Here is a 24136-nt window from a genome sequence, read left to right as displayed (position 1 = left end):
GCAAGGGATTATGATTACGATGGCGATATTTAGGCAAACAAGCGACTTACCACGTGAACGTGAAAGCTCTTCTCGGTGCTTCTCACTGCCGCGCGAACGTTCACGCTCTCGCTCTCTTTCGCGATTGCGCTCTCGGTCGCTGGTGCGGTGAGAGCTGGTGCGTGGTCGGCTCTCTTCGCTGACACGCGATGAGCGCAGCAATCGTGTCGAGCCACCCGACGAGCTAACGACGGCAGCCGAAGCCGAGCTATGCTTCACACCCGAGTGCTCGCTGCTGTGCTCCTTCTCACGATGCCTGCTGCTGTGATGATGGGTGACAGCACTGGAGCTGCTGCGTGGCTTGCTGCTCTGTCGTGATGATCGCTGTTGTTCGTTTGATTCGTGGCGAGACTTTTCTCGCTTCGGGGTGCGCATGCGCAGTCGCTCTACGCGCTGCTTGCTCAGTTGATTGTCGTCGGACGAGTTGCCACCTTGGGTCATGGATTCACGCGAACTGGAACGCGAGCGATCGCGGGGACAACATTCAATGGATGACTGCGATGAGCTGCGTGCTCGAGTTGGCGAGGGCGTCGATTGGCGTGAATTGCGACGCGCCTCTGAAGCAAAGGTGCCGCGGGTCACACTCGATGTCTTTACCTTCTCGTCGATGGTGGCTAGAGGTTTGGCGCTGCGACGCTGTAGCGAGCAGGATCTACGTCGCTGATCCTTGTAGGCAGCCTCATCAGAGAGAGCCTGTTGTAAAAGTAAATTGAATTAGTTCAAGTAAGGAGTGGTGAAAGGAGACTGATGATGAACCTTCAATGTCTGATCAGCGTTGCGTGTCATCTCGCTAAGAATCTGCGCATCCCGCTGCAAATCTGCCTTGCGTTCGTAGCTCGGAGATGGCGACTTCACACGGAACGTGGTGGTCAACTCGTTGGCAATGTTCTCATAGCAATGCTCATCATCCTCGTTGTAGTCTTTGATGTTGTTGTTGCTTTCGTCGTTGCCCTGTGGGCTGTGTCTTAGTAAATCGGGTCGATCGTTCAACAACTGCCACTTGGTGGTCGTTGTGGTTGCTGTGCTGGATTCCTCCTCGTTGTGGCTTGCTTGCTTACTGCGTGACGGCAGCGTGCGTCGTGGATTGGTGGACTGCTTGGTGGTTTGGCTGGGTGTCGGAGAATGTTGCACCCCAAAGTAGGAGAGTTCATGTTCACGCAGCTTGCGTGCGCCACGAGCCTCCTTCACAATCTTCAAGGACTCGCTGCCCGACTCGTCGCCATTATCCACGGAAAGCTGTGTGAGCTGAGGCTGTGGCTGTGGCTGCGGTTGGACGAGCAGAGTGCGAGGCTTGGCCACAGGCACCAGCTGACCAATGCGTAGCGTGGGAGGCGCTGGCTTTGGCTTTTGCAGCCGTGGGGCATGCAGCGCAATGTTCATCACATTGGACTTGGGCAGATCTGAAAAGAACCATAAGGAGAAGCATGATAAAGTATTTAAGACGGGGAAAATCTGCCTTGGCCCTAGACGCGAAGTAAACTCCTCTACTTGAAGACGACGAAGATTCACGAGTTTTACCTGCACGCTTTAGCGTTTGTTCTTGCGCCTCGATCTTCCAGATGGTGCGTTTGGCCTTCAGCCGGCTCCAGCTGCTCGAGTACTCGCAACCCTTGTGCACCACATCCTCGGGCGAGGAGCTGTCCTGAGTGCCACCTCCACTATCACTGTTGCTGTTCTCGCGGAAATAGCGCTTCACCTCCTCGTCGGCGCTGTCCTCCTCCTGCTCTGCGGCATCGTAGAGACGCCGCAGTTGCATCAACTGCTGACTAACGGGTATTTGCGTGTTGCCCAGCAGCTTGAGACGCGGCGGTGCCAGCGGAGTACGTGGCAAGGAGTCATAGAGAGTGCTGCCAAAGAGATCGCTGCTGGTTATCGATGTGGTCGAGGTACGACGCGAGCTCTCCTCCTGATAGCTGTGGGAGCGCAACATGGGCGTGGGCACCACAATTGTGGGCTGTATTAGGGCGGACTCGATTGAAGCTATGCTCAGACGACGCATGGCCTCATCGAATTCGCTGGCCGAACGCATTGTTTTCATGATCAGCGATGTGGACTTGAGGCCCTCATCGAGGATGCGCTGATGAACGCGCAAGTCCTGCAGCAGCAGCTCCTGGGCACTGCTGCGACGACGAACTGGCCCTGAGCCTGAGCTTGAACCTGTGATAGCGAAATGTGCGAAAAATGTTGTTGGTGGTTTGCTTTTTTTGTTGGATTTTTTAATGACTTGCAGTTGGATTAGTAGCAGTGTTGGGGTATTTATTCAAAATGATGGATTCAGGATTGAAAAGCAAGTTAAGTGAGGTTCTCCAAATTGTTTGTAATCTAAAATTTTTTTTCTGAATTATTATTTTTAATTTTTAAGTAGAATTGCCATTTATGAATATCATTTATTTTGCAATTTTGATTCTAATTAAATTTTATTTAAATCTTTTTTTTAATTATTCCTTTTTAATGACTTGTAAAATCAAACAGAATCACAAATGAAAGTTGAATTTATTAGTAGAGCCATTAAAATTTATTGCAATATTTGACAGTTACACGAATTCTTTTTGTTCTTAAATTTTTTGCTTTAATTGCAATTTAAAATGTGGAAAATAAATCTTTTTTTAAAAAGAATTTCTAGGTTTTATATTAGATTTATTTAATCCATAAAATATTTAAAAAAAAAAATTCAATACAAAAATATTGCATTATGGTAATTTGTATTTATTTACTTTTTTTGAGTGTTGCAGTCATTACAGTTTGACAACCGAACTGAATTGAAAAAGAAAAATATTCATTTATGTATAGCTCTATTTAAAATGAATTGAATATTTAAATCGACAAAGGATTGAAAGGAAAATAATATTTTGGCTATTTAGAAATTTAGACCAGAATTAATAAGGGACATTTATTTTAATAATAAAGCCATTTTACGATATTGAAATCTTTAAATATTTTCTTCTTTTTAATTTTTACTTCAAATAATTACAATTTAAATGTTCAAATAAAAATTAAACAAAATTTTAGTGAAGAATGTTTTGAAATCGCACAAATTAATATTTTCTCATTATTTTCTTCAACTTTGTAATAGTTATGAAAGTAAAGCAAAATTATGTTTGACAATTTACAAGCATAACAGTCATTGTGCGTTAGAAATTTAAATTAAGTTTGAATAATATTGTTGGATAACAAAAAAGCATTAAATGTTTTTCAATCATGTTCCAATCATGGGCAAAGTAGTTTTGATATTAGCGTGATTAACGGTCTATAGATTGGCTTTGGTAATGGTTAGAAAGTGAGTGTATGTTCAGGGTTAGAGATATTTATTGGCGAGACGAGTGCGAGTACGAGTACGAGTAGAAGCGGCAATTTAGAAGCAGCATGCTTTACGAGTTCAAGTATTGAATATGAGTATTCAGTACTTTGAGACTTGGCGCTAGTTGAGAGAGAGAGACAAGTAGAGGAGTTTACAACAAAACCGCGTTGAAGTACAATACAATAAATCAAAGACAAATCAAAATATAAGACACTAATAATAACAATAATTACGAGCTACTACAACAGGCACAACAATAGCTAAAATAAGTACGAGTAGTTAATTTCTTTTTATTTTTTTCTTCTACCAACCTGTTTCTAGCCACTCCTCCGATGCTCCGAGGCTCACATTGATCTTTGTGGAGTAACCATTGCCAGCAGGCGATGGCTGTCGTTGTTGCTGTAGTTGCTGATGCTGCTGCTGTGGTTGCTGTTGCCGTTGCTCCACAATTCGCACACGTTCGGCCACCGATTTGGTGGTGATCGGTGAGTGATCGCCAGTGGCTATAGAAAGATACAAATACAAATACAAAATGAGTAAATCCAGTTTAATAAACTGTAATTATTTTAGCTTGTTAGATTTTTACAACTGTGTTAATCTAATTTCTTCATTTGATTGCCATTATAAAGTGATTGCTTATCTGGGATTCAATCCATTTTCTGGCTTGTTAAAAGGTTGATTAAAATTTGTTTAAGTGCGTTCAATAGTTTTAATACCCACTGTACATAGGGTCATATAACATTGTGCTTGCTTCCACTTAGCAAATTCATAAAAATGGAATAACAAGCTTAAATCTAAAGTTAGAGTCTCGAATATTGGTAGAGACAATAAGAACTATAGTGTGGTTTGGTTGCGATCAAATAAAAATTGTTGATGTTATTCTGGTATATTTTGATAAGGTATAGTTTGAATGTAGTTGTATATCAATATACCAAGTATAGCATGTGGTACATTTTTGAATTTCGCGGTATATTAATGTCGAATATTTTAAAATTAATTCCGCATAGCTTTCCTTTCATTAAAAAAGGCCAGCGAGTATCTAACAATCGATCACACTCGACTGTAGCTTAATTATTGTTTTGTTTAAGACATGTAGCACTTGGGAATTTAAAACTAATTGTATTTCCATTTAATTATGTTTATTAAAAGACTTTGAAGTAATTGTTGACTCACCGCTCTCCCGGCTTGGTGGACTGCTCTCGCGCTCACTCTTGATCGTAGCTGGCATGCTCCAGAGCACATCGGCACTCTCGATATTTTCGCCCAGATGATAAGGTTTCGGTTTAATCGGTTTGTTCTTCAGTATGCCACGTATGTTGGCCAACTCGTCGGTCTCATTGTCGGTCGTATCCACGCCACTGGTGGAAGTGTAGCTATGCCTGGACGTTGAGCTCGTCGTCTCCAGCAGACTGTAGCGAGGCTCCAATGTTGGCTGCTTCGGTGTCGTCGTTATCACCGTCACCTGACTGCCAGCCACAGGCTGTGTGATCAGCTCTGGGGGATCCATGAGCATGGCTCGATATGCCACAGTGCTCGAGGCAATTGGCTTGCTGCGCACAGTGGGATCGTCGCCAAAGTGCGTCACATTGTTGCTGCTAGAGCTTGTGGTGCTAGTGCTGCTGATGCTGCTGGTCACACTGGCCGATTTCACCAGACTTTGCAGTGGACCGCTTGCTGTGCGTCGACGTCGTCGAAAGTTCTGCGTGGGCGGCGGCTTTCCATCGGTTTCCACAATATTCACACGGCCCGATTCGGCTGCAAAATGCACCTCTGTCTTGCAGAATTCCACACGCTTCTGAGCGCTGCTGCGCTGCAACTGTGTGGAGCTGCTGATATTATTGTTGTTGCTGCTACCGTTGCTGCCGTTCACGGCACCGCCATTCACGTGCACCTGAGAGTATCCATAAAAATCAGTAAGTTATAATTCATTTTACGATCAACAATTAAATATAATTACAATTAAATGCAATTTTAATAAAGCTTTACAATACCAAACTAGGAATTACTTAAATCAACAACTAACTACCAGCTCTCAATGTTGTGGTTAACAGAAATAAAGAAACTTGATCAAGGTAAAATCAAAGGTGTTATTCAGAATAAAATATAAAAAATAAATAATCATTTGAAAAACATAGTATAAAAAAGTATTATTTATTTTTCATACATTTAATGTGAATATGGTAATGTTTATTATAGTCAACAAAAATTTACTTTTGAAAGTTCGCCAGTTGACAAAATATTCAAATGATTCCCCTAAAAAACCTTTTCAACTCTAAAGAGCTGTCCTCGTGATGGGACACGCATCATTGAATTCACTAAATTGAAATCGAATTAATTTGTATTACAGAATTGAACTTAAATGTTCAAAATCTTGGATAAAAACAAGTTAGATGCGATTTATTGAGATTGTCCAGATAAGAAATATATTCGAATGTTGTTGAAGTATTGCATACTTTATGGAGTCTAATATAAATCATTTTATGTGTGATCATACTTAGATTCTATGTAGGCTTGCTTTGAGCAATATATGTTAGATTCACATGTGAACATATTAAAAATATACACTATTATTATTATTGATTCATCAGGATAAATAATCGTTAGATTTTGCTGAATGTAATTATTGAAAAACCGACATGTGAATTCACAACATTAGTAATGATTGCGAATTAAAGGTTACACATTTCCAGATCGATAACATTGCAGTCTCTTCTTCTTCTTCTTTTGTTGTCACTCACCTGCGATGTCTTGCGAATGTCGCGCCAAGTTTCCTCCACGGCAATCGAGTGTCGTTTGCTCAGCTCGGTTTCATTGGGACTAGCTGGCGACTGCGCAGCTTGTTGACGTCCAAAGTGGATGATGGTGGAGCCAGGTCCACCATTGGCAGCTGAGGCAGCAGTGCGATCTGTGGTGGGTGACCAGTTGCCCAGCTGCTCGCCGGAGCGACCCAAGCCGCTGTCCGTGGAAGCATCCACGCGGAAGATGCTGCGACTCTCGGGTGGCGACATCTTCTCAAAGCCGTAGGACTTGCGTCGCAAGTGCCACTCACTGGAGCTGGTGTCTTTGGGCCGCTGTCGCGTCTCCAGACTGTGCGTATTGTGGACGGCACGAAAGGCGGAAGGTGGTGCCGACACTTGAGCTGGCTCTGGTGATTGCAGCACTGCAACGGCGGCTGGTTTCGTAATGGCTTGATGGGCCAGAAAGTCCTCCTTGTAGAGACTCTCGTCGGACAGTTTCTTGAGCTTGCCGCGTATCTCCTGCAGCGACTCGGCTGTGAGGAATGTGCTGCGCTTGGCCACCAGCGGCTTGCTGGCAGACTGCGTGACCGTGGAGGCAGTGTTGGGATTCAGAATGCTGTCGAGGGCTGCCAGATCTACGTGATTGTTGTGCATGACCTTTTTGAGGAGTCGTCCGTTCTCCAGCTCCTCCCTGATGCGGGCCACACTCACCGAACTGCTGGGCAAATCCAAGGGACGCGGACGTGGTCGAGTTGGGACTTTGTTGTGATAGTCTTGGGATTGAAAGGAGCGTCGCAGTTTGCTGACACGTCGCCAATCGCCGCAGGGCTGTTCATCGGCGTCCTCGGGCCAATCGTTGCTGAGATCATCCGTCGATATCGAACGCGAACGCTGCAGGCTACCAAGGTGGCCAAAGCTGGCGGGCAATGGCGGGGCGTAGACGGATTGGGACACCTGCTGGCGACGCTGATGGCGAGCACTGAGTCTGCAAAGTGTTTTTGGCAGCAAGTTCAATCGAATAATGCCATGAATATTTCGTTTTCAATTCCGAAGCACTTACCGCAAATCATCATCATCGTCGTTGTCGCCTCTCGTTGTTGTTGTTGTTGTTGTTGTCGTGGTGGTGGCGGTGGCGGCGTCATCGTTATAATGCCGGAAACTTTCCAAATCACGACGCAGCGTTGGCGTGGCCACAACGGCTACGTCAGCATCGCCAGCAGCTTCACTTGGGACGCCCACGCGACGTTTGCTGCTGTTGTTGTTCTGGCCATATAAGTCAGCCTGCTCCGTCAGTCCCAGTCGCTTGGGCCACGTTGATAATGATGATGATGATGATGATGTGGATGGTGTTGCCGCTGCTGTTGTCGTCTGGCCAACAATTGCATGTAGGCTTATTTTACCCGCATTTCTGTGGGTGTTGCCAACAGTCGCTGCTGCCGCTGCAGTTGTTAAATTTGAGTTGTTGCTGCTTTGGCTGGAGATACTCGAACTGCTTTTCTGTAAATGGCAAACAAAAGCAGTTTTTGGAACGCATTAGTGTCTGTCTCTCTATCTGTCTCTCTCTCTCTTTCAGTTGTTCTCTTATTGTTTTTTATTGGTGTGGGCGCAGTGCAGAAGGAGTTCCATGAGGAAGTCCTTCTTTTGCAGCTAAACTCTTTAATGGATTTCCGTGTAATATAAGCGCATTAATTGCTGATGGCTTCTTAAGCTGCGACGGTTTCAGAAATGGAGCGACATTCATAAAATTGCACTTATTCTTAGCATTAAGATGGATCAAAAAGCTAATAAGTCATTTAGAAGTGCTCCAACTTCCTTTTTATAAGTAAGACCTTAAAGTTCCTTCTAATATTATTGCATACATTTTATTGAATACTCGTATATCAATATATATTATGTAATACATTTAACATATTAAATGTAAAATAACAACTTAAAAATTCTGAGTTAACGCATCTAATTCGATTTGTTATTATTGAGTAATATTTATACAACTATCCTTAGTAAAGAGGGTTCGGAATTAATCTCGTCTGCACATCAGCCTTCAAAAATTAAAATCATATTAAAAGTCTTAAATATTTTGTTGTGGTTAATGATGATTTGTGTTTTAAAATATATTAATATACACCTTTTTCTTTACTCTTTTTAAGTTGTTAGATAAATGTACACATAAAAATTGGACTATTACAAATGTTCAGTTTTTTTATTCCTTTTAAACTTTTAAAATGAATACTTCAAGGAATTGAAATAATTATAAATAAATATATATTTTCTAAGAGCTTTAATTCGTAATAATTTAAATAAGCCAATGTGCTCGTATGTACATAAATATCAAATTTTTTCTATTCTGTATTTAACTTGCTAATTTCTCAAATATTTGTATTGGCTATTATACAATTTATCATTTGTAATTATATCCACAACATGTACTGTTACTTCACCAAAAGCATACTAATCCGCAAACAACATACAAAAAAATAAAGAAAGAAAAAACTGAACGTGTCAAGATTGATGGGCATGGCCACTTTTCAGGTGGGTGTAAAAAACTTGGCTCGAGAGTCGCGTCTCTCTGTCTCTGTCTTCTCTTTGAAGCAGTATGGAGGAAAGAAAGAGACAGAGCGATACAAAGAGAGGCTGGGCCCCTCAACATCCCCTTGGCAGACCCAATAATTAAAGACTTTTTTTCTGTTTGCCTAATGACCGAGCCAGCGGAGATTCCATACAACGTTTTGCCTTTGCCAGAATTTCCTTTGTAGTCATGACCCAAATGTCGGGCTGCCAAAATGGGTTTTGGATGCTTTTCATAAATTTGGCTTAAGTGTTAAATGCTTAATTGAGCTCGCCTATTAGTATCGATTGTTGCCAGGCGCTTAATTAGAATCACATTCAGAGCGTGGTCGTCTGGGCCTGGCATCAATCTCATGATGAAAGAGATCGATGTGCCATGGTCAAGTTCCAATAGCTAACAAATTTCTGTCTAGACAATGTGCACATATAAATTTCTGTTCATTTTCGGATTAATAAATGCAAATAGGGATCACAAAAAAGCTCATATGGTAATATAATTTGTTGACTTTTTAAACATTAAAACATTTTGAAATGATGTAGAAAGTATCAAAAAGAAAGTAATTCGCAATTACTTTTATGACTTACATATCTGCATTAAATTTAATTTGTTCTAAAACATCTTACATTATTTTTTTTAGTGCTTAAAAGCTTCAATCCAATGTGCTCGACAATATACCAAATATACTTAAAAAAAAAGTGGACAGAAGACAATAATTGGTGTAATGATATATAAATATACAGTAGATTATATTATATACCATATATTGTTGGCCAAAGCTATTAAGAGTACTTCTATGGGCAACGGGCATAAAATAAATTCCCTTTTAATATTTATATTTCTAGCAATTAAGCAAAGGATTTTGTTTTTTAATCCATAATTTGATTTAAGATATTTCTCAAGCGCTGTGATTACTTTTGTAATGAAAGGTTGAACACTCTTTTGCCTTCCAGTTAAAATAACTTAAGATTACTTTCATGTTCTTAAATTTTTATAGGCACATAAATAAGAGGTAATCTGCGGTTTTTATTTTTATATTTTGTATATTCTTTTAATATTGCAGATAACTTTTAAGTCCAATTATCGGTCAGTGTTTATTTAAGCTCTTGTATTAGCTCTTCAATAAGTAAATAATAATACCCATTTCTATTACCGGTAAAATAAAAGTCTTCGTTATGATAATTTATGTAAGCTTCAAGATTACAATTTTCTCATGATTTCCTCCACTTAAGCGTTGCCCAAGCTAAGCAGATGGTTTTTCGGTCATTGCCATGGTCGGGACTTGCCGATTGCCATGCAAAAAACCAAAAGCAAAATACAAAAAAAAAGTGAAAGAGATATACATTTAAGAAAACAGAAGCAAATGGAGAAAAACGAAAAGCAAACATCGCAGCATGCTAATGAGCCGCCAACAAGCAAATGAAAAATTGCGGCCCAAAGCAAACTGCTACTACCGCATTTTGAGCCTGTCTTGGGGACCAGTGGGCGGAGGAGGGTTTGGTACGATGGTAGATGGATGATAGATAAAGTGAGAGAGGGGGTAGGTGAACACAACTTACCATTAGATTGCTCAATTTTAAACTTGGCGCAGTATCGGGTAACAAATTGTGGCCGAGTTTGTGCAAATGAGGTACGTCGTCATCGTCGTCGTCGACATCGACTTGGCTGTGTTGCCGCTCGTCAGCGTCGTCCGAGTGGCCATTAATCACAACAAAATCAACATGATCATCAACCAGCTCCTTCTGGCCATGGTCATAGCTGTGGCTCGACTTCGAGGTGGCTGGCGATTCATGGTCGACGATGACAGCGACGCCAGCGTCACGATCATCATCGTCGTCGTCGTCATCGTCGTCGTCGCTAAGCTCACAAATGTCAACGCCTTGGTTTGGTTTGGACGCCCAGAGCGCCATGGGCGCCGCACTGCTGCGGGTGGTGGTGCTGGATGAGGAGGTGGACCAACGGGATGTGGAAGATGTCTTTTGTACTGTCTGTGTGCGGATCACTTGCATGGCGCCATTGGCGGTGCGCAGCACCTCCAACTGCTTGCGCTGTGTGTGCTGTGTGCCATTGGGCTGTGAGATATTTTGGGAATCGGATATCTGAGAGAGAGAGAGAGACAAAGAGAGAGAGAGCGGGAGAGAGAGACAGAGTTTAGGATTTTTGGCGTGATAGCAGGATAATGTGTTTGGATTGTATTAATTGTATTGTATTATGATCGTAAGTTTGTAAGTACAATTTTTGACAAGTTTAGTAGGTCTACTTTCTGTCTACAGGGCGGATGAGTGTTTTCTCAATGTGTTTGGTAGACAAATTGTCAAGGCGAAATTGAGAGAATCGTTAAATAGCACTTCATATATTTGATGTCTACATAACATTGAATATAATAGAATTGCCTTTTTGTATATGGGCTCGTCCTTAAGATATCATCAATCAATTTTCAATATTACCTTATTGTATTAATATACCAAAATTTTACCGTAATAATAAAATATACGGAAGCCTTTTTATTGAATATCGGCATTTTACTACTTTAAAAATATACCAAAGAGTACAAAATATACCATATTGTCAGCCAATCTTATTATCCGTCTGTCCGTCTGTGTGTCTGTCCGTCTGTCCGTATGAACACCTAGATCTCAGAGACTATAAGAGATAGAGCTAAAATTTTTTTTCGATAGCATTTGTTATGTTTGCACGCAGACCAAGTTTGTTTCAAATTTTTGCCACGCCCACTTCCGCCCCCGCAAATCAAAAAAATCAAATAACAAGCGCAATTTTAAAGCTAGAGTTGCGAATTTTGGTATATACAATAATTACTATAGTAGTTATGATTTCAGATAAAAATTGTGGAAGTTATTAAAGAAATACTTTTGTATGGGCAAAAACGCCTACTTACTAGGGCTTTTAGTTGTTTTGGGCGACAATCTGGTACATTGTGCCGTCTGTGGTATATTTTGAATGGTGTCCTGTATCGATATACCAAACATATCATTTGGTATATTTTTAGTATTTTTTTAGTATTTTCGGTATATTTTGAAAATAATTCCGCAATATTTGGCCCTTATTAAAAATGGGTAGCGGGTATCTCACAGTCGAGCACACTCGACTGTAACTTTCTTACTTGTTTTTAGTTCAATTAATGTTAATTTAATTAGATTTAGTCTACAAAATTAAACTTGTTCCTAATTAAGAAATATAAATAATCCTAATTAAGTAATAGGACTAGAACATTTCTTGATAATTTAATATGTCAAGATACCTTTTAAAGCGAATGATCTCTTCATAGGTATATGAATACTTGTCATTTGTGTATATGAAATAACTGCATAATCTAATCAACAACATTTACCCTCATTTCAGCAGCTAGCAATATGCATATTTATTGGGTGTGTTTGAAGGGGCGTATGTGTGTTATAAATAGTCACCGCATTGGTCATTAGGTTGTTGGCCAATTGCACTTGAACGTCAAGTGTTTTGCTTTGAGCTCTTATCTCAACAGCTGCACACGTGACCAGACCTCAGTCGCTGACCCACTGCACCCTTTTCAGTGTGCACTCAGAGCAATTAACAGTTTCTTTTATTTATTTTATTGGATCGTGCCATGACCAGCGACAAACATACACACAAACACTGAGTGTGCGGGGCTGTGTGGCCGAAAAGATCGATTGTGGCAATCGATTATGACTATGATTTATAGCGCTAGAATTTTTGTATTAGGGTTCAGTTTGGGCATATTCGTGTCAATGACCAAATCAAATGCATTCTCAATGCTCCACTTCCATGCAAATGCACAGCAACAACAACAATCTCTACAACAATGGCAAACATTAAATTTGATTACAACAAAAATAACAACGAACATACAAAATGTATCGATGCTGTGAGTTGAGTCATGGGTTTTTGTTCAGTGACTAAGACAAAGCTGAGCTTGTTGGGTTGTTACCACAAAAAGAATCAAGAATATGCCTAGATGTGTGGAGTGAGTATTTCGTTTTATTCTACAACTACAAGTTTTCCCAAAAGTGATGTCACTGGGGGATACTTTGAAATAACAATTCATTTCGGTCTTGGCCGCATTATGATCGCCGCATTTAACCACAGGCCAAATTGCAAATGCATAATCATTTTTGTGTGCAGCTCCTTAAAGTCACACTCATCCTTGGGCAGCAGCCAAGGGTAAGCGGGTACTTGGATATCCAGCTACGTTCCGCAGACATAAATTATAAGCCGGGTTTCGAACCCTTGGGCTATGCACGTTCTGTCGTTGAGTTTCTCACGCCACCACGCTGGCAGCAGGAGAAGTAGAAGAAGAAGGCGAAGGCGGAGGAGAATTGAAGAGACTTTGTCTTAAATCTCCTTTTGGCAATGTATTACACTTTTTGCTGTTGCTGTCTAGTGACTGCAGTTATATGTAGTGTGTCTATCGATGACCTCTTTTTCGCTAGTGAGAACATGTGTAGGATTTTCGACTTGGCCCGCTCAATGCAGTTTTATGGCCTGACTTGGCCTGATTTCGCCTGCCAGCTAATTAAGCTGTGCCAATCTGCATGCACACAGCTCTAGAGGGGGGTGGCGAGGGGTGTCTAATCAAAGCAGCAGCTGGCGGGACCTGGAAATATTTCTTTTGGCACGGCAAAACAATCAGTGAATCAGTGTCATGATCTCGAACTTGAGCCCCCATGCTGCTGGCTTCGCATTTGCTGATAAAGCAATGCGATTCCAAAGCACCAGCCTTATGCTCGATACGAGTCAAATTGAAAACAACAACAACAACAACAGCAGCAGTAAGAAAAAATGCTCAACGGCTTTATTGCTGCTGGTTGGTTGTGTGCTGTGTTTTCTGCTCAAAGTCAAGTTGAAGGTTCAACGAAATGCGGCAGCTGCAAAAAAAAAACCAACCAAAAAAAAAAAGCAAATGTTGCGCTGCTCGCATATATTACAAGTGAGTACCAAAGCCAAAGTCGTGATGTTGTAGAGACGTTGTAGATGCTGCCGCAGACTCAGACTATGCCACAGCCACAGCAGACACAGCCCCCGACTCTGTCTCTTGGCCTATGCCAAAATATTTTCGCCCAAGCCATGCTTTAAACGAATTTAATGATGCTGCTGCCCGCAACAACGTCAACGTCTTCGTGGCTGTCTCCAGCCATAAGATTGACTGTCTATCTCAGCTTATGGTCTGCCTCACTCTCTGTCTGTCTGTCTGTCTGCCTCTCTGTCTGTCCGTCTGTGTCAGCCTCTGCCTGCCATATGCTCCATGTCTGCGCATGCATGTCGCCTTTTCTGGCGGCAGGGCTGCGCAGATCGCTGCATAGACATGCCAAAGCGTTGACTCTTTTTATTTTTAGCTGACTTTGCGCGCACAGTGTGACCAACCTGAGTGAGAACTAGCAAGCCATGCTATGGTTGTTTTATAACCTAACATTATATTACATTGATATTAAGTGTTTCTTATACTTATCATTATTTTATTATTATTTTAATTTATTTTTTCATATTTTCTTAATTTTTTTAATTCAACAATAAAATTATGTGATAAGAAATCTATTTCATTAAGCATTAATTTAAAACAATAGAGCGAAATAAGTTAGGTTATTAATGAATAGCTAAATAAGTTCATATTCATTTTATTTTTTTTTTTTCATAAATTGTACAATAATATTTATCAGATGACTTTTGACATTTAAAAATATATAAAAGTAAATAAAATAGAAATTAAAAAATACAAACATATATGAAATAAATTAAAAAATGTCAATTAATAAAAAAATCTCTTGGTTTGTCATTTAAGATAGTTCAAATCACGAAAATACCGCTTGCAAAGATCAAAGTGCAGCATAGCTAAAATTACCATTACTTGAAACGGAATATGCAAACAGAGTCAAATTATCACACTTTGCGCTATTATTCTTCATACTTTATTTCGCGCTTTATCGTTTTCCCATTATTCTACCACTGACGAAACAAAACTTTAAGATGTCGCATAATTTTGGACAGGAGTCTCAAAGAAAATATAAAATAAGCCAGAAATAACTACAATAAAAAGCTAAAATATATATAATTAACAAAATTGAGTATTTTTGTATTCCACCATATATGTATGTATCTCTTATTAATATGTTTCACATGAGCTACTTGCAATGCCATATTTATGATCGGCCAATTATATTACCTTGAGCCCACTGTGCGTTGCTGCATTTTAAATTGCTTTCTTGGCCTAACAATGGCCATTTTGTTGGCCATGCTGTGGCTTTGCTCTGCGCCTCTTAAACGCTAATAATATACATTTTTATATGCATTATTTCTGTCACGATCTCGTTGGCTTTATATCTCTATAGAGCACAGCGTGCGCTGCCTTTACGACTAGACGAGTGCGAGTACTTTCCGCTTGTGCAACTAAATCATAGATATATGTACGAATTATATATATACAAGATCTTTTTTGTTATTTTTTTTTTTTGCTGTTCAAGACCACATCATGGTCGGTTTGTGGGCTCGCGAGATGCAGTAATACAGGAAACTAACAAGTGGCGGTGCTTAATTGAAGTGAGTCGCGTTAGATGACATCCTCAATTAGTTGCATGTAATTTACGAGCAGTAGCCATAGCACAAATGGCTTGCAGAGCGTCAAATGGCCAAATGACCAACGGGGTGATTCGCTGCGCTGCTGGAGCAGGCATCTTCAATAGTCTCAAGCTCTCTTCCTCTGTCTTGGTTGGCAACCTACTGACCCACAAAAATTGTCTGTCTTGCTGCCAGCGGCTTTTTACCGTTACTCTGCACTTGGATTGCCACATGCTACGTCTGCCCCGCGGTGATTGCAACTCCAACTCCAACTCCAGCCTCAGCGTCAAGAATCAACTCCAACTTTGGAAAAATAATTCAAATGCTGCATGTCGCGAGCGCTCTGGTAAAATGTAAATTTGCTTTTTTCTTGTTGTTGTTGCAACTATCCATAATATTAATGAAGCAACCCATGACTTTGAGTTCTGTAACGGTATCTGCGCTTAGCTGGGATGCGTCTTCTGATCTATTCTATTCTCAGCTCTGCTCTGCTCTGTCTGGCACCAAATCAAAGATCGTTCCCATTGAGCTCATTCAATTGAAATTTTCGTGGGCTTGCGAATCTCGTCGCATCGCATCGCATCGCGTCGGCAATTTTCCCTTTGACTTTGTCGGCAAACAAACACAGCGGGATATATATTCAGTCAATAGACTTGCCATTGATATAAATCCTCGGCCAGTCTCAGTCTCAGTCGCAGAGCAAGCAATCAACCGAGCTGTGCGACTATTTCAACTGGAAGTGACCACTCCAAATAGTTTCAGCTTTGACTTTAACTACGGCTCCAATTTCTAGTTCGAGAGTTCTTTGATTGTTTTCGATTCTATTGATTGCTTCTATCGGCAACAACAATGACAACAACTTCGACAACGACAACGACAACGGCAGCCAGCAGTGGCAACAAAGTTCAATCGCGATAAGTTAGGCAGAAAAGTACAAAATATATATTCACAGCACAGCAATAGAAATAGCAACAAAACTAAAGCAGCAACAACAAATTTCAGCAAGTTTCTCAATACCCTGCAGCCATCTAGTGAATTCAAAAGGGCATATAAACTTTGAGTGAGTGATTGTAACAATTGGCAAAAGGTCTTCTATCTGAAGTACAATAAAAATGAATAGGAATAGTAAATGAAGCCCAAAATATCAAAGCTAACCCTAAAGCACATTGCTTACGGCTGTAGAAATGAAATTGACTAAAAAGAGTGACTCTGGGATAAAGAAAGAGATAAAATTCAGTTAGGTAAAACAATTATTTAGAATAATTTATATCACTTGTAAATATGAGTAATTTTTAGGCCTATTAAATTCAGAGGTATTCGTGAAAAAGTTTATTAAACAACAACAATTGGGAAAATTAAAAACATATGATTTTAAAACATGAAAAATGACTTATAAACTATACCTTCATATAAAGAAAAATTTATAATAAATATTGTTGTATTCTAAATACATGTAAACTAAACATCAGTCTTATAGTAGATTAGAAGGTGATAGGCGTATTGATGACCTAGGCTTCATTCAAATGTGTTGTATAAATACATACTCTTTAATTATATATTTGTGAACACAATAAATAGCTGATAATATATGTAAAGAGGCAGAATAGATTTGAACTCAACTCGACATTTCATTCCATGTTTAAATAATAAGTTGAATTAGTTTTCATTTGTCTGGCTTCTTCATCGGTTGGTTTTATAAAATTACTTCAAAGAAATGTTGAAAAGTGCGATTGTATTTTCTTTGTTTGCGCTTTTAACATTTTCAGAAACTTGTTATGGAGCTCAAACAGTCAGTATTTATTTGTTTTAAGGTATTCGAAATCATTTACTTAAATCAATAAACTTACAGAACACTATTCCAAGTTTGGAAAGAGAAGTGGCCACTTTACGTGGCGAAGTAGAGAAACTTGAAAAAGCGGCACTCAACAAGGATGAAATGATAGCAATGTTGCGAATTAAAACTGCTCAGGAAACAGAGCAAATTGAGGAGCAGGAAAAGCAAATAAAGGAATTGAAGTCTCTACTCTCCGAATATGTGCTTGAGTCCAATAAATGCCACTCCTCCAGCTGTTTGTGTAAAGAAACTGAACTACATACTATCAAAATACCTGGAGCAGAACCGTTCCAAGTTTCTTGTGACTCGTCAATAGCTGGTTCCGGCTCCGGGTGGACAGTGATTCAGCGTCGCACCAATGGCAAGGAGAATTTCAACCGCGACTGGAGAGACTATCAAAGGGGCTTTGGTGATTTACAAGGAGAATTCTTCATTGGTCTTGACAAACTGCATCTGATCACCAAGTCGCAGCCTCACGAACTTTATATAGTGCTTCAGAACTTGAACAATGAGACCCGATATGCTAAATACGATAGTTTTTCAATTGGCAATGACGACGCATCGTTCCAAATCACTTCCCTTGGCAAGTTCTCAGGCACTGCAGGCGATGGCTTGAGATTCCACGACAACATGAAGTTCTCAACCTTTGATCAAGACAACGATAGAAGCAATAGAAATTGCGCGGATGAGAATAGCTCTGGCTGGTGGTTTAACAATTGCTATCATTGGTAAGTAATTCGTAAATTGAAATAAGTATAATATTGTAATGATTGTGACTTAATTGCAGCAATCTCAATGGTCCCTACAACGGTGGATTCTATTGGTATCCTTGGCAACGAAATGTGCTCAAGTTCTCACAAATTATGATTAGACCAAAAGTGTAAAGTGAACTTCAAATACAAATAAATTCATATGGCTTAGTAGCTTAGTTTTGATTTGTTGAAGGAATTCTTCCACACTGCGAAGATGGTTTCTGATGTTTGAGTATTTTAGTTTTATCTCTCAAATTATGATCAGATCAAAAGAGTAAAATGAAGATCAAGATAACGTGGAGATTTGTTAAATACAAATAAATTCATATGGTACAATTTTATAGATTACTTTTAATTCGTTGAAGGAATGTGCGAATGCTTCTACTCTGCGATGATGTCATCAGATGTTTGGGTATTTCAGTTTTATCTTTTATATATATCAGAGCACTTGAGCCGCGAACTTGACTTGGCCACACGCACGACTCAAGACGATGACGACTCCGGCACTTGGAGCTCACTAAAGAGTCGCTCTGTATTCTCTCAGCATTGAATGAGCAAGCATATAGTATAATTGCCAAGCGGACTGAGGACCGACAAATTCTGGAGCAATCAATGGCCCAAAAGACAAGTGAAATCTGAAGAGCTCGCATTAATTACTAACGTAGGTGTGTGTGTATATGTGTAAAAAAAGGCAAAGGTAGATAAAACAAATCAAAACAAAAGCAATACAAACATTTGCTGGAATTTTCTCAAGTGTCTTGGCCATGCGCATTGTTTCACTTTTTGGGTAATTATTAATACGAAAGATTCATTCATTTAGATTCGCCAGCAAATCGATTAATAAGTGGCACACACAACTTGTGTGTGTTTAGTATTTAGTATCTGAGCATCTGAGCAAAAGATTGACGTTTCTTTGTTATTATTGCGTGCGACCTGTTAATTATGCCTCAGTGAAGATGGTCAACTCTCTGATGTGGACGCTGATGCTGATGCAGTTGGAGTTGGAGTTGGAGTTGCCTGACACACAAACCAAACCAGACAGAATAACAAACTTGCTGTGCGATGGAGATCTATCAAAGTGTTTTTCCTATTCGCTATGCGTAGCTAACGGTTCGAACCGCATGCCCAGTGGCATCATTGGAATTTTTGCTATGGGTAATTGCCTGATGAGCAGTGGAACTGTAAATTCATAATTGTAAACAGCTGAGAGAGGGAAAGAGAGAGAGAGAGGGGTAGAGAAAGAGAGGAAAAGAAGATGCTGCTTAGCTACTTTCTATCTGATAGTAGTTTATGCGTTCTTCTGGAGAGTTCTAATCTTTGCTATTGGCATTTTATTATTGACCAATTAATTAATCAAAACCTCGATTACACACGCTTAATAATTTAACAACATTAATACCACTTAACTTTACGCAAATATTCTATTGAGGAATTGAGGTAATAATTGGTCTCTTCATTTTGATTGAATATTTTACTGCACAATAAATATTGGAATTATATGTATTTATGACAAATAAGAAAGCGACAGAAAGGTCTGATCGCCTACCCATTTTGAATTAGAGCAAAACAGAAAAGTTTTATACTTAAAATATATTAAATTAATATACCACAAAAATTCTAAAACTATACTATATGATCGAAATATACTATAGAGTACTAAACACATCAGATTGTCAGTCACAGCAGCTATGGTAAGACCCTATTTGAAATTTAAAACACATTTTCACAAAAAAATATTTCCTTTCTCATGATTTCTTGAATCGAATCTAATTCTTAAAATATAATATATGAAAATAAACAAAATTCAAAGTATTTACATTAAAGACAACTTTTGTTAAGGAAATTATTCAACTTCACAATTGAAAGTCTGAGTATGTGAAAATATTTCCCATTACAATTTTTAATATGTTAATTAACCAACAAAATATTTCAAACTTAATATTCCACAAATAATCTTCAAGTATTAAATTAAATTATTTTATTAAAAGGCAACTTTACTTCTTTAAGTAAATTACTAATTTCTCCACTAAGAATCTGAGTTAATGAATCTATTTCATATTAAAACAATTAATAAAGTTAGCCATCATAATACTTTTTTATTTTTAATTATTTTCTGCCAGCAGATTCAACTAGAAGTAGAAGTAGAAAATACTGCCCAAGTTCGTTTTCACTAGCATCCCAAAGCTGAGATGGTTTTGTGGGGCGGGCCATGCGCTTGATAGCTAAATAAACTATTAACCGATTAAAATCGAAAGGCAGCTAACCAAACTGGCAATCAGGCACAAAAGCACCAATGCAGAGTGCACTAAATTAGTAGACGCCTCTACATTTAGAGCGCTCAACTGGAGTGCAGAGAAGTCGAGGTTGCCCCGGAGCGTGCCTTTCAATTTCATTTTGATGCTCGAGCCCAAGCAGCAGACTGGCAAATAAAGAAGGCAACAACAATTAGGCCTGAGTTTGAGTCTGGGGGCATCAATCAGTAGACACTGAGTACACTGAACAAAATTCAGTGAGCAAATTCAAGTGCAAGACAAATGCATTTTAAATTGGCAAAAACATATTTAAAATCTTGCTTGCACTTGGGGAGTAATTTATTCAAGTTGCACAAATAATATTGGTATGGTTGTGGTCCCTTACCTTGCCATAGCTGTTCAGTGGTCCATTTATCCAGCGATCTGCCTCCAAGCGGCCGCTGAACAGGGCTCCAGTGTCCGGATCGATGCGTTGCCATTCACGCACCTCTCGCTGAAATGGCGAACGGGAACCGCTGCCAACGGCAACACCGCCTCCTCCACTGTTGTTGTTGTTGTTGCTGCTGCTGTTGCTGCTGCGATGATGATTATGATGATGGCTCTGACTGTGATTGTTTGTTGTTGCCACTTCCATGTTGCTTCAGTTTGTGCTGTGTTGTGTGCTGTATTCCTTCGTGCTACTGTGCGCTTTTAATTTGCACGCTCGACGCGCTCGAGCTGCTCTTCGTCGTCTAGTTTGGTTTATTCGTATTCTTTTTCTGAGGCTGCTGCACTGGGCTTCAGTTTGTGGCTTGGGCCCAAGTCACTAGCTCTCTTTATGTGTGTGTGTGTGTGTATTATTCTCGCTCGCCTATTTCAAATTATTATTTATTGTTATTATGCTACCTACAGTCTACAGTCTTCTCTCTGCCGTCTCGACAGCCGTTTTCGTTACTAAATTAATGGCAAGTTTAATTTATTATCATAATAATCATTTTCTAGACGTTCTAGCCATGCTACTGTGCACACTTATAACCCCCTTTCGCTTCCCCCTTTCGTCTTGCTTCTATGCTAACTATGATAATTTTCTTTGCTTTTCCTTTTGCACGCTTTGCTGCCCGTGTGTTTTTTTTATTGCTTTCACGCTCTAATTTGAGTCTGTCTATGTGTGTGTTTGTGCGTTTGCGTTTGCTGAAATGACAAGAGCAGAATGAAAAGAAATTTTGTTAGTTAATTATATTTGCAAAGTGTGAAAATGTGTTGTTTTTTCTTGATTTTCTGGTATTTTGTTATTTCTTTTCAGTTTTGTTTTGGCCGTTTCGCCAGTGGCAGCACCGGAAACCGAGTGCCTTGAACCAACTTCAACTTCAACTTCAATTCCAACTCCAACACAAAGTCCGTGCAGATTTCTAATTAAATTTGCGGCCAACGTCCAGCGGATATGCCAGAACCAGAGGCACAGACACACAAACGGAGAGAGAGACCTCATCAGCCGAGTTGAAGCTGTCAGCAACTCGGCGGATGTCACAGTCTATTTCCGCTTGGATCAACAGCCAGTCAGTCATTCAGCCGGCTTGTAACATGTGTCTGATTCTGGTAAAGGTACTTAATTTAATTTGTTTTTGATGACAGGCATAGAGGCGTAGAATTTACTGACCAAGCCGCCATAGCGAGTACTTGCCACAATGACAACACACAACATACATTAATTATTGTCAAAAATTGCACGGTAATCGTATTTTGCAGACGGCGATTTCAGTGATTCAGTTGATTCATAATTTACATTATTACATTTGCAAATAAATGTATTTTTTTACCTTACATTCAGAGTGTTATCAAGTCTGGTCTTTGGCAAGCAAGCGATTAATTTAATTTAAAATACATGTTCATTTCGTTTTCCAATTTTGCCTGAATATGCGAATATTAATCACTCTAATAATAATAATATTATATTTTCGAAATAATTCACATGCTGTGAAGCATGTGAATAGTATTCGAGAAAAGTTCGTCGAATTAGCATTTATTTAAAATAAATATTCATTTATTTGATAAACTTTGCCTGTTTTTTTTATTTTTGCTATTAGAACAACAGTTGGTGGATTGGATTGGACCAAGTAATCAAAGTATTTTTAATTGTCGCTTCAATTTAGTTGTTCTTTTAAAGCTGTTAAAACAAGTGTTCAGCTTATAGATGAGCAACAGTTATAGTATATTCCCAGATATTTTTAATAACATTGGCTTAAAAGACGATGACTATTACAATTTTTTTTTTGTTAAATAAATTTGCATTTATCCGACCTACAAATTTACAAACTTTTTCAAGGGATAACTAAAAACTAGTGTTACTTCTAACGCCTATCAAGCAGATGGTGTATTAATTTGGGTATTTTTATACGCATTATCGCAAAAATTGAGTTTTCGTTTTGATCCCATTCGAATATATATATATATATTGTCTTGCTGTAAGAGTGCTGTCGATTTATAACAAAGTAGGTTCTGTTATCTGTGGCTTTAATTATTACATATTACGATATTTTTAAAGTAATTTTTTATATATTTTATAAACATCAACAATCAAAGCAATTGTTTTTTCCACTGCTAATTATATATTTTTTTTGTTTCCAATCGACCCCATTTAAATATTGCATTCAAATAAGAAGTGTACTAATTTTCTCATATTTAATAGCATTGTCGCATTAATTTTGACGTTATCCCATATGAATACAAGTTTGCCCCACTGTGCCAGTGCTGTCAAAACAAGTGTTCGGCGGCATTAACACTGAAACGCCAGTTAAGCTAAATAAGAAACCAAATTTAGCACACAGGCCGAGTCAGCGATGCAATCCCACCACACGGACCCACTTTGTACACCACCGACAACAGCCGCTAGCCGTGAGTCGCTCCCCCCGCACCCTTTTCGCTCCCCATGCTCATGGTCAGTTTAAAAGAAAAGCAATTTTACTGCATATTTTATATGCTGGCTGGCTGGTCCGCTAAATAGTAACTGTTACTTAGTTTTCTTTCGCTGATCTTGGCGTGTCGAGCGTCGAGCGCTGCTGTTGCTGCTGAGGCAATAACTTCCTCATATGCCAACGATGACGCTGCCAATGCCCATGGCTGAAGTTTCAGAGAGTTGGAGAGTTGGTTACGCTTGCCATAAAAGCACAACAAATACAACAAATAAAATAAATACGAGTGAGTCAAATAAAATGAGAAACTCGTTTTTCGCCGTTGAACTTGCACTCGTTTTCGTTTCGGTGTGCGTTATTTTGTCTCTTAACACTTGGGCTACAAATAAAAGTTGTTATTATTTTTTCGGTTGCACTATTTCTCTGTTGAAGCCAAAGCCATAGTCAGAGCCAGAGCACGCAACTTGGCCGAAAGACACATTCACATCTAAGCACCTTGGACACGTTTTGCCGGTTTCACTATTTTGACTTCAATTCTTGCTAGGCTCAGCAGCAGCTTCACTCGACTCAACTCGACTCAACATAGCAGTTCCAGTCAGCTCAGCGAGCAGCTTGATTGTGTTAATTAAATTTTAATTATGCGCAATTATGTGTAATTAGACTTCGCTCGCTGCGCATAAATAAACACTGAAATGCTGTGCACCGCACCGTTGCCAATTTATTTTTCCCGTTGTCTTCCACACACACACTCACAATAAAGTCGCCAATTTATCGTTAGAATTTGATTAATTGGCCTTATCGCTTACGTTGTCATCGCAAAAGGTTACTGCCAGCTAGCTTTATCCCAACAAATCGTATGCATTAACCGACCGAGCGTATACTAATGATGGCCTCACCGACTTTTGCCACAGTCAACTGATATTGCAAACTGGAAGAAACATTATTATTATCTTCTGCCATTCTAATTTAAATCTACCATTTTTCTTCCCACCCAATGCTTGAGATATTGCTGCAGTTATTTTTCAAAAGGAAAACAAAACAAGTAAGAAAGCTACAGTCGAATGTGCTAGACTGTCCCGGATACCCGGTACCCATTTTCAATAAAATCAACAAAAATAAGGTATTATTCCTTAGGTATACTACATTAATATACTAAAAAAAGCATTTAAATATACCTATGGCTATATTTGGTATATCAAAATACTATT

The 24136-nt window shown here is 39.4% G+C and overlaps 2 protein-coding genes across 11 annotated transcripts in view; one reads left to right on the top strand and one right to left on the bottom strand.

The window, feature by feature from the left end:
- LOC132785271 (uncharacterized) overlaps positions 1–24136 on the bottom strand; it is a 46884-nt gene that overhangs the window by 3413 nt on the left and 19335 nt on the right. For 4 of the 10 annotated variants that reach the window (XM_060791284.1, XM_060791344.1, XM_060791335.1 and 1 more), the window contains exons 2-10: positions 20426–21210; positions 10198–10737; positions 7136–7572; positions 6076–7060; positions 4511–5228; positions 3649–3840; positions 1558–2196; positions 796–1439; positions 51–732 (exon numbers count right to left, since the gene is read on the bottom strand). In XM_060791284.1, the coding sequence (XP_060647267.1) occupies positions 51–732; positions 796–1439; positions 1558–2196; positions 3649–3840; positions 4511–5228; positions 6076–7060; positions 7136–7572; positions 10198–10737; positions 20426–20674 (5086 nt within the window). In that variant the 5' untranslated portion in view covers positions 20675–21210. The remainder of the gene's footprint in view (positions 1–50; positions 733–795; positions 1440–1557; positions 2197–3648; positions 3841–4510; positions 5229–6075; positions 7061–7135; positions 7573–10197; positions 10738–20425; positions 21211–24136) is intronic. The other 6 variants (XM_060791300.1, XM_060791293.1, XM_060791325.1 and 3 more) reach the window with 3 other exon arrangements.
- LOC132798872 (fibrinogen-like protein 1) lies at positions 16854–17956 on the top strand. The gene is made up of 3 exons (XM_060810875.1): positions 16854–16991; positions 17052–17764; positions 17824–17956. The coding sequence occupies exons 1-3, from the start codon at positions 16917–16919 to the stop codon at positions 17918–17920; spliced, it is 885 nt and encodes a 294-aa protein (XP_060666858.1). The 5' UTR covers positions 16854–16916; the 3' UTR covers positions 17921–17956.

Source organism: Drosophila nasuta, chromosome 2L, assembly GCF_023558535.2.
Source record: "Drosophila nasuta strain 15112-1781.00 chromosome 2L, ASM2355853v1, whole genome shotgun sequence".
In the NCBI taxonomy this organism is placed as follows: domain Eukaryota; kingdom Metazoa; phylum Arthropoda; class Insecta; order Diptera; family Drosophilidae; genus Drosophila; species Drosophila nasuta.
The sequence above is the reverse complement of the archived record's forward strand: the minus strand, read 5'-3'. Positions and strand labels throughout refer to the sequence as shown.

Coding starts and splice junctions, on each gene's coding strand:
- LOC132798872 (XM_060810875.1), top strand. CDS start 16,917: ATGTTGAAAAGTGCGATTGTATTTTCTTTGTTTGCGCTTTTAACATTT. Junction 16,992..17,051: donor CTTGTTATGGAGCTCAAACA/GTCAGTATTTAT, acceptor ATAAACTTACAG/AACACTATTCCAAGTTTGGA. Junction 17,765..17,823: donor TTTAACAATTGCTATCATTG/GTAAGTAATTCG, acceptor ACTTAATTGCAG/CAATCTCAATGGTCCCTACA.